Raw genomic sequence first — 12004 nt, 5'->3', positions numbered from 1 at the left:
ATCCCCTCTTGCATTAAGGTATCACCAGTGCTTGTCCAGAGGGAAAAGGCAGCTCTGGTGACAGATTTGGTCACCAGAGAATAACTGCTTGTAGTGATGGGGGGGCAAACAGAGCACAGCTGGCTGACCTAGCAGGGCCTGCAGAAGGGCCAGGCCACAGAGCCTGGTGGAAGCTGCCACATGCTGGGACTGACCAAAGAGATGCCCTCACAACAGCGCCACGGGTTTCTTCATCATTTCATGCATGAGTGGTTTCATCTCCCTGCAGCTTGCAGGATGCTACGTTTACACATTTGACAACAAATTTCCCCATAGGGTTGGCTCCCTCTGCAGCTTCCACAGCCTGCCTTGCAGCATCAGACAAGCCTAGTGCTCAGAATCATATAATCATAGAATAACCTGAGTTGGAAGGGATCCACAAGGATCATCAAGTCCAACTCCTGGCTAACACTTCAACCCAAACAAATAATCTTCAAATAATGTCCATCAAACAAACAAAGTAGGGCTTTCCAGGGAGTCCTGCTGTGGGTCCAGACCTTCTTCAGAAAAAAGGAAATCAAATCAAGCAACCAAGTGAAGATATCTCAAGTCTCTGGCACAGACAACCAGCAGACCCAACTTCCTGCAGCGGTTTTCTTGGCTTGAGGAAAGACAATGAGATTTATATTCTTCTCCCTTTTTTACTTTGCCTTTTTTAGAGGCAAAAGGTACGGGCTAAAATCCAACAGCACTAGGGCCTTTTCAGCATATTCCTTTCCACTGAGTTCTAAGCACACAAACTTCAAGTTCAGGCCTGAGCCCAGTGTCACTTACTCTGAACTTTTCCATGGCAATCTTCCATCCTCCTCCCATCCCTCTCCCTGTCTTTGACAGCTCAAAACAAAACACTACCCTCCTGAACATTTTGTTTCATGAATACAGGGGTGGTTTTTTAAAAAAGAAAGAAGTGTAGATACAGAATCACTCTGGACCCTTTGTCCTCCATCCCAGTAGACCAGCACTCCACCGGTTCAAGCTGATATGCAGAAGCACTGTTGCATTACTCCTTGTCAGGAGGAGACTGCTGGTGTTTTTCTTGAAGTAGAGCAACTTTCAGAACCTTTATCAATGAATACATGAATCCTTCATTTGGGAGTAAAAATTCAACTTACAGATTCTAGCCTCTGTTCATATATGAATGTATTAAATAGAGGGGACAGACTTGCAGGAGGGCAGTAGGGAAGAAGGTGGTGCAAAGTTTTCAAGCTCTTTACACACATAAGTTTTTGGTTTTTTGCCTTTGGAATGGCTAAACTTGGGCACACCTCACAATGGACTATGGAGAGATTAACAGTAGGATTGTTTTGCTGATTGTTGTGGTGGGTTTCAATCCAACCATGGGCTCCTGTAGATCCCTTAGGACTAGTATCTTATTGACCAGGAAGTTAAGTGGACGGGAGATGAGAGGAGCTAAGAATTACATCACAAATCTTATCTGCCTGTGGCCCTGAAACGGGAATTTACTCATGGAAGTTATCTGGCCTTAAAAGATAAGTGAAAGGCTTTATTAACAGCAATGTCAAAATTATCATTACTAGGAAGCTGGGTTAATCCACTCAGAAGAATGGGGCGGCTCCCTCTGCTAGCTGCTGGTTACCAGACATCTTGACCTGGTTCCATGCTCTGCGGTAGCTCTGCAAGGTCATCTGCAAAAGAAGAAAGGAGAAGGCCGTAGTATGTTCAGACAGCAGTGGTACGTTGTGGAGGAAGCTGCTAGGTTGTCGAGGAAGCTGCTAGGCTCTAAGCTGCGGTACTGCATGCTCGTTCACTTGCCTCACTCCCACCTGAGCTCAGTGCTCGCTGCAGCACACTGAGAAGAGCTCCTGCAGGTCTAAACCAGCTTTGGTTTTCCTCTGAATGCTACAGGAAGCCTGGAGACATCACACAAAAGCACTGCGTGGAGACCTACAGCCCTCTGCACAGCAGCAGGGCTGTTTGACCTGTCCTGCCACAGAGGGGCTGGCAGGAAAAACAAGATCCTTGGTGTCACTCCTCTTATCTCAGGGACAACTACAGCAACCATCTCTTGTCCCTTGAGCCCTGACATCTCTCTAGTTCCAAGGCTGGCAAGGCTCCGGGCACTGCACATGGAGTGCGTCCAAGCCAGAGCCCAGGTCTGTGGATGAGCTGCCCACAAGCTCTGCAGCAGCTGCAGTCAGATCCACACTTCTCAACCTGCCGTGCTGGCTCTGGAGGTTCAAGCCCAAACGCCATTCTGACCTCTGAGAAAGGCTGGAGCACAAAAGCACAGCCAGTCCCAGCCCAAGGTACTGGGGAAAAAAGTGCTGGGCAGACACAGCCCAGCACCATCCTACTCCCAGCCCCTGCTCAGGGGTGAGCAGGGTGCTGATGGCCAGGACCTCATGACCTGTCCTAGGAGCTGGCTTTGCCCCAGCAGCGTCTCTCCTCGCCCACTATGCACATTGACATCCCGCCCGGGTAAGGACAGGGATGTGTCCTGCTATCTCTGGGCTTTGGCAATGCTCCTGTCTTATCTCCTCACCTCCTCCCAGGCTGCAGGACTTGGGCCAGGGGCAGAGACAAAGATACTGTTCTTGCAACTTTGCCATGAACTCATGCTTGGCTCTTGGCCAGGCACTGCCTTTCCTTTCCAGGGAAGAGTCAAGATACAGATGAGGAATAAATGTTTGAGATCATCAAAGAGGACCACAAGCACTGGAGAGCCACCAGCTGTCTGGGGTGTTGGGGAAGGCCTGTGCAGAGACAGACATACTGGGCCACCACACGTCCCCTTCTCCTTACACACCCTTCAGGTTTCAATATCAGAGCAGCCTGGTGGTGCAGCCTGTCCAGTTACACACTACACCCTTGCATCGGCTCCCCCTCTGAGCTCATTTAAAATTCAGCCTCCATCCTGGGGGTAGGGAGCAGCCACCAGAAAGAGCCTCCGGCCCTGCCCTCAGCAGCGACACCGGGAGCCAGTGCCCGGCCCACGTGTAGCCGGCTCTGCCTCACTCACCTCAGCAATTGCTGCCCTCCTCTGCCAAGCCTTGATACTCTTTTCCAGGTCAGTGACAGCCATTGCCGTCTGCACATAACTCATCACGGGAGGCGTGCTGTAGTCCGACAGCTGTTTCTGCAGCCACCGGTCCAGACTCTCCGCTTTGGCTCGTTGCTGCGGGAGGGAAAGGGATAGAGGGCAAGGACATCCCAGGAAAATGTCCCCCTGCCAGCTGGTGGCCAGCCCTCCGGTGAAGCAGGCAGGCAGGATAAACTGAAGCCCCAAGAGCAGCTGCACATTTGAGGGCATAATATGGTGCATCTACCTGTGCCTCCATCCCACAGACAGGCTGCTCGAGAGCACCTTGAGCCTGCTGCCCAAAGCTGTGCTGGCCCAGCTGGGTAACAGCAGTGCCACCTCTCACTGGAGAGGACACTGTTGATGAAAAGCTCAAGGAAAGAGAGCTTCAAGAAGGCAGTGGCTGGTCCCTGGAGGGGCAAAATCCACAAAGGGCAAAGCTGACCAGTATTAATGGCATTGGCAGGAGCTCCAGGACTTATTCTCAGTCCCACCATGGCATGCACATATCCAGGTTATTGCTGGACCTCAAATGGGCATCAGTGTCTAATGTACCATAACAAATACATACAGAGAGTCCTCTTAAGTTAAGTCTCAGGGATTCCCAAATCACTCTCTTACCTTCTCCACCAGAGTAGTTTCTCTTTCAATCTTCTCCAGCAGCTCCGTCTTCTGGGAGATGTCTTTCATTAGAGATGTCGATGTTTCCATGGTGTTCTGAAGCTTTTTCTGGAACAAGAGAGAAGGACACTGTTAGTAGATGCAACAGCAGCTCTCTGGTACATGCAAAGACATCTCTACTGGTTATGCGGGCCCTCTCCTTGGGCTTTGTCTCGTCTGGTGGTGCAAGAGCTGTGCTCCAAACAAGGCCCTGTGCTGTCTGCCAAGCACTGGCACTGCATTAGCCAGGAGTGATGGCGGCTGTGGGCCACAGCCCTGTGTTGACAGCCCCAAATCTCCAGTTGTCAGTGGCAAAACAGAGCCACTTGCCAGGAAGGGCAGGAGCCTGCATCTGCTGGGGCATGGTCAGCAGAGTGGTGAAAGCTGTTATGCTCCATGGGGCGTGACTTGGGTGGGGGGTTTCCAGTCAGCGGCCACAGCTACTGCTTCAAGGTACCTGGCTGTCACAGCCTGTATTACACTGTGGCACTGAAGCCTGGGTTTAGGATGGACCCAGACAGAAGGGCTCATCTGAGAGACACAAATCCGCCCCAGCTGAAAGCACTTTTCACTGATGAGATCAGGGGCTGCAGCTCATGACATCTTTTCAAATGTCACATGTTATGTAAGAAATGTATTTTTCTATGCGTCAGCACCAAAGCTCTTTCCTATGGGAATTTTCATCAGGGTATAAAATAACCTGTCTGCAAAGCACAAACCTCACCATCAGGCTGCAGCCAAACATGAATGAGGACATCACTGCACAGAGGGAGCTCAGTGGGGCTCCTGGCATGTCAGGCAACCCCCCAGCCCCACACACACTGAGCTACCACATCAGTGGAAAGACTGGGAGCTGCCTGGCATCCTCTGACTGAGAAAGGGAAGGATACAAGAGCTGCTAATCAGCTCACGTGTGACCCTCGGGAACAGCAGAAAGGGAAAGCAGAGGCACTGGGAGTTTCACTCACTTTACGGAAGTTGAGGATCTGGACAGTCTTCCCTAAAGTCAGTTTTAGCTGCTGCAGCTCCTTGTTCTTCTCATCAATCTTCTCTTCGTACTGCTCCTTTGTAACCTGCAGCTGCTGTGAGCGGACCTCACGGAGCGTCTCTCCCATCTGCTCCTTCTGCAAACCCCAGAGAAACAGAGCTACAGATTGCCGACCACAGCTCAGCCCCAAATAAAGAGGGCTTTGTTTGGTGGGAAAAGCTGTCCTAAAGACAGCTGTGTTCTTCACAGGTCATCTCACCCCTGTTTCTCCTAGACTGCTGCATGTACCTGCCTGAGCTGCTGTTGCAGCTTCTTCATGTAACCCTTGAGAAAACTGTTTTCTAAGCGCAACTTCTCTTTCATCAGATCCTAAAGAAAGAAAGCACGTTATAGCGGGACAGCAGAGTCTGGGAGGAGGAAGAGCACCAGGACCTCACGCTTTCCTGTGTATTTTCCCTTCATTGGGTGACATTGGTAGTACAGTGATGGTTGGACCAGACGATCTTGAAGATCTTTTCCAACCTTAATGATTCTATGATTCTATGATTCATCTCACCTGTACTGCTCCTAAAAAACGAGCACTTCCCCTCCCATGAGAAACGTTGTTCAGCATCCTCCTGCCCCACATGTGGGACGTTGGCTTTGCACTTCCCTGGGCTCTACTGAGCTGGAGGGCTGGGTCTTGTGTCACCTGTACTCATAGTTGTGCTCACCAAGCTGATGAGCAGCTGCGGTAGTTGCTAAGATAGTCTGAAAATGTAAGGCAGATCATATGGGAGTATGGGAAATAGGTTTTAACCTAAATTTTTTACCATACATTTCAGATGACAGACCAGGCTCAACTTTTGCCCTGCTGCACTGACCCTTTGGTGGTTCTTCTCCTCTAGGTACCTCAGCAGCTTCTCGGAAGCTACAATGCTCCCTTTCTTGTTGGCGATGGTACTGACGATGTCTTTCTCAAAGTCACTGATTGCTTTCTTAACATCAGTCCACCAAATATCTGTTTCTTGTATGACTGCCTGTAGAAATGAAGTCACGTAAGAGTCAAGAGGTGCTAACTTCCCTAATTCAAACAGCTTAGGGAATAGGGGACACTGGAAATGACCAGACGTATTCTGATGGAGTTAGGAGCATTTCTCCTGTGGGTGCACTGAGGTTCACCCTGTGCAGCACAGGGCACATGACACAGTCTTACAGAGCACTGCTACTTCACTCATTCAAAAACGAACATCAGAATAAATCTCCCCCATGCCTGACTTTCAGCGTCTGTCATTCCATCCTGACTTAGAAACATCACCAGCCTTACTAAGCCAATACTAGGACTGTCTTTTGTTTACAATGTATGACCTGTGGCCACACCAGAGGGACATGGGCTGCCTGCTGCCTCTGTCCCAGCTGCTGCATCAGCGGCATGAACTGAAGGGAAAGGTTTCTCCTTCCCTGAGAGCTCCTGAGCACCCTGCCTAGGAGGAGGTCTTGGCAGACGGCATAGGGCTGATCGTGATGCAGCAGCAAGGAGCCTGCAGCAGGAATGCAGCCTGGTAGATTTGGAGCATATGCAGAAGAAATCCTAGAGAGACTGGAAAGGCAGACACTGGACAGGTCTGCACTGAGCCCAGTCAAAGCAGGAAGCTCTTGAGAGTTTCTATATTGAAAAATGTTTGGCATGAAGGACATACATCCAAGAAACTGACAGAAAGGAGCTTTTGCTTTCAAGAAAAAGCTTGGGAATTTCTATATTGAAAAATGTGTCTGGCACAAGGGACACACATTCAAAAAGCTGACAAAAAGGAGCTTTTTCTTTCAAGCATCTATTTCTTCATCTCACATAGCAGACCTGAGCTTCTCTATCTAAAAATCTTCTGCTATCTTATGTAACTGTTAGTTCTTGCCATAATATGCAGCTTCAGAGACAGGCGCATCTGATCTCTGTTGATGCACTTGCCTTCAAGAAATTGTGAAGTTAGGGGGCAGTTCTGGCTCCCACTCTCAGCTCAGGACCATGAACAACAATGCTCTGCTATGAACAGCCCACACCAAGCAAGTCTGTCCCACTGGCCTGGGGATGGCATGTTGAAAGAGGTGGGAAAGGTTACAAGACTGCAGGACACATTGGCGGTTCTAAGGTTTCTGGAGAGCTATACCTCGAGGTCCTGCAAGGTCTTCTCTGTGTCCTCCTCCATCCTCTGAATTTCACCCTTCATGTCCACCAGCTCCCGCTCAGCCAGCTCACATTTCTGCTCCACTGTCAGGCCTACGAAATAGCCTGTTGAACGACGTGTCTTGGATTTGGACCTGCCATGTGTCTGCAACAATCAAGGAATAGCACAGATGCCATCAGGTAGCCAACACTGCCCAACTGCTGCTGCATTTTCATGTATTCAAAGAGAAAATAATCTCAACAGTCAGGTTAGAGGGATTCCAGCTTACAGTAAGCTTAAGTAAGTAAGTAAGCTTACAGTAAGGACACAGAGGTGTATCCAGAACAGAGGTAACTTGGGGCCACACCTAGCTGGCCTCATTTGTCCCCTCATCCACCCACAAAACCTTCCTACATAAGCACTTTCAATTCACTTCAACGGGCAAGTGCAGGGCTGGAGGTTAAAGGCAATGTGATGCCTTCATCCACACCTTCATCACAACACCTCTCAATAGTGGAGATGTTAATGAACATGGACATTATCTAGACTTGTTGTGTAGGACAGATAGGGTCTTCTGCCTCTTCCCGAGGAGTGGAGGGTCTCGCAACATGGGCGGGCTAAAGCTCAGTCTTTGGAGAAGCGACACTGCTTGGGTGTGATCACCGGTTCTGCAGAGATACTGGGATGCCAGCACTGCTCTGCACAGGGCAAGGGCCCTTCTGGCCAAAGGCAAAGTTTCAAAAAGAAAACCCCCAAAGTGGCTCCTTCAGGCTCAGGCATTGCCGAAGCCCCTTGCAAGAGGCTAGCTGAAAGGAGCTCCACAGCAGAGCTTCTGCTCACTGCATCACTGGTGGAAGGAGATGTTCAGGCCAGGAGGCGAAAATCTGCCCCAAAAGCCTGATCATGGCTACAGTGAGAAGGAACAGAGCAACATGCACTCGGAAGAGGAACCTGAGTGTGGGTGCACGCAGGTCTAAGCCTACAGGGGCTCCTGCAGGAGGGGAAGAGGAGGAGAAACCTGTTAGAGAGCACCTGACAGGGCCTGGGGAAAGTCCCCTGCTTTCCTGGCATCAGCCCCGCTGTATGTTTAGTTTCTCCTTCAGATTACTCTGTGGGGGGGTTAACTCATTAGTGTGTGAAGTGCTTCCAGATCTACCTGGCACCTGCTGTTCAGGAGATCACAGTGCTGTCACACACCAGAGACAGCACCAGCTGGAAGAGGAGAAATCGGAAGGCAGCCTGGCCTCTACACTGAGTGCAGAACAGCAAGGAAGTCCAAAGCTTACACCTAAAGGCCCAGCTAGCACTTGTTTTCGGGCAGGTGTTGGGGTTAAGTCACTTGTGCAACCCACACGGTGGCTACCCCACTCCGTACCAGTACGTGCACCAGCTCTGGCGGGGAGTCGTGTGCCACCGGCTGCTGCTGGAGAGCTGGGCTGCTCGGCTCCATCTTACGGTACTGATTTTCAAACATCTCCACCTCAGCTCTCAGCAAAGCGATGGCATGACTGCAAAATGATGGGGTCTGGATGAGACCCAGCTCTCAGGGATGTGCACCGGGCCAAGTACAGTGTCACTGCGTGTGGCCAGTGGGCAAAGGCAGAGCCGAAAGAGGCTAACTCAAGGCAAAACGAACACCCCCAAATGAGGGCTGAAGGTCTCCCCTCCCTGAACCAGGATGCAGAAAAGCCCCCCCAGACCTGCCCCTGCTCAAAAACCCAGACCCCAGAGACCAATGGAGCCTGGGACAGGAGCCCTTTAGGAAGGGACAGTGGGTGACTGGGGGTGGCCCCATCCCTGTCCCTCTCCCGAGCCTCAGTCCCTGCCCAACCCCGGTTACAGCCCAGGCCCCACCACCCCTACATCCTCGGGCTGCTGCACCCAGCCCGGGACCCCCACCCCACCCTGCTGCCCCCCCCCCGGCTGCCGGTACCGCTCCTCCTGCAGGCGTGCCCGCAGCTGCGGCAGGGGCAGCACCGCCAGCGCCTGCTCCGCCATGGCTGTGTTGTGGCAACGGTGGAACGGGCACGGGTGGGGTGGGGGGCAGGACTCACAGGCACAGCGAGGCCCCAGCACATGCACGGAGGCCCTGCTGCTCCCTGGCTTGAGCCCTGCACCTTGGCCGCTGCCAGCTCCGCCACCGGGCCAGGCGCGGTTTGGCCCCTGGCACAGCTCGGTTGTGGCCTGGGGGTCTCCCACTGGGGAGCTGGCATGGCCAGGTCCAGGAGCTCTGCCAGGTGCTGGGCATCGTTTCTGAGAGGCCCTGTTGCTGCAGCCATGCTGCAGCTCACGCTGTGGCCTGACTAGACTGCGGGAAGGACAGTATAACTGTGCCTCCCTCCCCAACAGTTGCTGATAGGGGTGGTGATGCCTCTCTGTGGCTCTTCTGGGATGAAAGATGCAAGTCAGCCTGAGTATGGGACAATATAAACCCATGCCATGGTGATGCCGGTCCTTTTTGTGGCTCCATGACAAAGCTGGTTTGGAATGGTGCACTCCCCATTGCTGCGTGTGCAGGAGAACCCGGTGAGGAGGCCTCACATCCATGTGATGGCCAGAACGTGTCAAAGCTCATCTTCAAAACACACCTGAGTCATAACCACAGCTGGTCCATGGGAAGAGCCCTGCTTCTCATCCTCATGCCAGCACCAGGAGAAACACCTCTTCCAGGAGGATCTTTGTCCCTGACAGGCACTCATTGCTAGAGCAGAATGAAGCTTCTTGAAGTGTGCACACATAGAGGAGAGGGGAGAGAATGGCTGTGGCACAGCCTGGAGCCCATCTTTGCCCACAGGGTGTGATGGGGATCCCATTAAAAATGGAGTCACAAATTAAAAGTTGTGTTTCACTGACACACCAAATTACGCAAAACTTTGAATGTCTGTTTATTGTTTTTATTTGCCACCATTTTCTCTGCTAGCTAGCTGTAGGCCATGGGCTTCTCTTGTTTCCCATTCATCTTGCAGAGTTAAGGTTTTACAAACGTGTAATCCAAGCAGATGAAACCTGCTCTGCACTTGGTGCTGTGTGAGTCTGCAGCAAGGTTAGAGTGTGCCACGCTTGCAGCAGACCCTCTGTCCAGCTAGTTTGTGTATATACGTAGCACCATTTACTCAGGATTTGTGGGCTTGGGGGTCCCTGCAAGAATCTTTCTGACACTCTAACCTGAGACAGTCACTGCCTCACTGTTTGGTGGGATGGGGAGAGGCAGCTGAGCAGTCCTGGAAGCAGCTGTGATGGATGGGGAGCTGCAGGCAGGACTGGTGGCTCTGGAAGGTTCAGCAGCATTGTGCTGGAGGCTTTCCAGCTGCAGGAAGGGGGCATGCAGATTTCAAGATGTTTATCACTGTGCCGAGCTCTGGAAAGCTTTTCAGAGGTCAGCAGAAGACAGCCCACCCATCTCTGCCACAAAAACTGTCCCTTGCCAAATTCCAGGATCCAGAGCTCTGAAGTGCCTTCAGGACAAGATCTGTTCTGGCTTTTAGTGGCCAAAAGTATGTTTTCCCTGACTTTGCTCTAGGAAACAGGTGAACCTTTCTAGCCAGATTTGAAAATAGTAATAGCAATAAAAATAGTTCAATAGCATTTCAGAGAAAACTTGGAAAAGCTTTAGTGAGCTCAGTGTTTGAGCACATGTGCCTGAAAGCAGCAATGCAGACGTCTGGGGGGAGGGGGGGGGGGGGGGGTCTTGATCCTGTCCTCAGTCAGGTGTGTGGTTACAGTAGCTACAACACTACAACACATTTGCTTTGCTTGCCAGCTCGTACATGCCGATGTGCACATAGGAGTGTGTATGCAGATTTCCATAATTAGTCACTGCTCTAACTCCCAGGGGCGCAATGGGTAGCTCCACATGTGCGCCAGCCCCGTGTCTCCGCTTTTGCTAGCAGGGACACCTCAGGGCCATCTCCCCTCCCACGGAGCGCATGAGCAGTGCTGTGTCCTGCAGCCCAGACCCCAGCTGATAGAGCCAGGCCTGGGGTGCAGCCAGGCTTCACCAGGTCGCAGGGGTGCTTACCCCTGGGTTCTAATGCAATGTCATGCAGAATTTACTGTGGCAGACAAATGTCTCAGCTGTGTAGTGGTACAGCTCTGGCCTTCTTGATCTGAGAAAAAAGCATTCACACAGCAGTATTGAGGAGCTCTTTTAAACGTATGCCTCGATGCCTTTGCAGGTACTGTCACAAGTTATAGTTTACCAAAGGACTGGCTGGTATGCTCTGAAAGCTTATGCACTTCTGCGTGTTCTCCGTGTTCTGTTCCACCATGCACTGCTTTTGGAAAACAATGTTCCTCTCCCATCTGCAGTCCTGATAGGAAGAGGTGGGTGAATCGTGCTCTGGAAGTGGCCGACTTCCCCCAGGCCAGCTGCCATTCCTCTCCCTGTACTAGGCTGGGTTTAGGAGCAGTGAGTGTCCAGCTTGCCTTTTCTCTCCAGCGCCGTGCCCTGGGACAGCAAGCATGCCGTCCTTGTTGTGGATGCTTGTCCAGCAAGCATCCACCTTGTTTTCCAAAGATCCTGTGGGAGTCTTACCTGGCCTATCCAGAGCCAAAGGATAAAATGATGAGGTTTTACTTGGTTTGCTTACATTCTGTTCTGAGGGACTTGGAAAGCGCACCGTTCATTGCAGCGCACGGTTGGGTCCTCGCGTTTATCTGTTCAGTGAGATTTTCCCTAGGTTTCCTCAGCTGTAGCCTCAAAGCCCAGCGTTCGAATCAGCTTTAGCTCCGTGGATTGAAACTTTTCCTTTTTTCACAACCTAAGGGAAAGAAAATCACGTGTTGTGCGCTTGCATACGGGAACGCCGCCTAAGGCTCATCTCGGCTCCTCTGCAAGCGCCGCTTTTACAAACACCGGCCGTACGAAAAGTACCGGAGCGAGCAGCTGAGCCTTGCCGGGGCGCATCCCCGGGAGCCGGGGCAGCAGGGCACGGCAGGGAGGAGGGCAGGGCCCCGCCGGGTCGGCGGGCAGGCGGCGAGGCGGTGCCGGGGCCGAGCCGGGGGCCCGGGGCGCGGGCAGCGCCGTGCCGGGGCCCGGCGCAGGGCCCTCCGCGCCGCCGGGTGGCGCTGCCCGGGGGGCGGCTCCGGCGGCGGGGCGCGGGCGCAAGGCGCCGTTTCCGGGTCGGCTGCGCGGCG

General features: G+C 52.3%; 1 protein-coding gene across 1 annotated transcript; it reads right to left on the bottom strand.

Annotated features, from left to right (window-relative positions):
* Window positions 1-1526: 1526 nt before the first annotated feature.
* On the bottom strand, window positions 1527-11494 carry CCDC113 (coiled-coil domain containing 113). The gene is made up of 9 exons (XM_040571552.1): window positions 11458-11494; window positions 8802-8917; window positions 6872-7033; window positions 5591-5746; window positions 5016-5096; window positions 4708-4863; window positions 3701-3808; window positions 3020-3175; window positions 1527-1685 (listed from the first exon to the last, which is right to left on the bottom strand). Exons 1-9 carry the CDS (start codon window positions 11492-11494, stop codon window positions 1596-1598), a joined length of 1062 nt encoding a protein of 353 aa, XP_040427486.1. The 3' UTR covers window positions 1527-1595.
* Window positions 11495-12004: the final 510 nt, after the last annotated feature.

Source organism: Cygnus olor, chromosome 12, assembly GCF_009769625.2.
Source record: "Cygnus olor isolate bCygOlo1 chromosome 12, bCygOlo1.pri.v2, whole genome shotgun sequence".
Classification (NCBI taxonomy): domain Eukaryota; kingdom Metazoa; phylum Chordata; class Aves; order Anseriformes; family Anatidae; genus Cygnus; species Cygnus olor.
Note: the sequence above shows the minus strand (reverse complement) of the source record. Positions and strands in the feature narration are given on the sequence as shown.

Excerpts from the sequence above, each read along its gene's own strand:
- CCDC113 (XM_040571552.1), bottom strand. The coding sequence starts at position 11,494 with ATGAACGGTGCGCTTTCCAAGTCCCTCAGAACAGAAT. Across the intron at positions 7,034-8,801 it reads GCACGCCTGCAGGAGGAGCG|ACACATGGCAGGTCCAAATC; the intron begins GTACCGGCAGCC and ends TGATTGTTGCAG. Across the intron at positions 3,809-4,707 it reads AGATCCTCAACTTCCGTAAA|AAAAAGCTTCAGAACACCAT; the intron begins GTGAGTGAAACT and ends CTCTTGTTCCAG.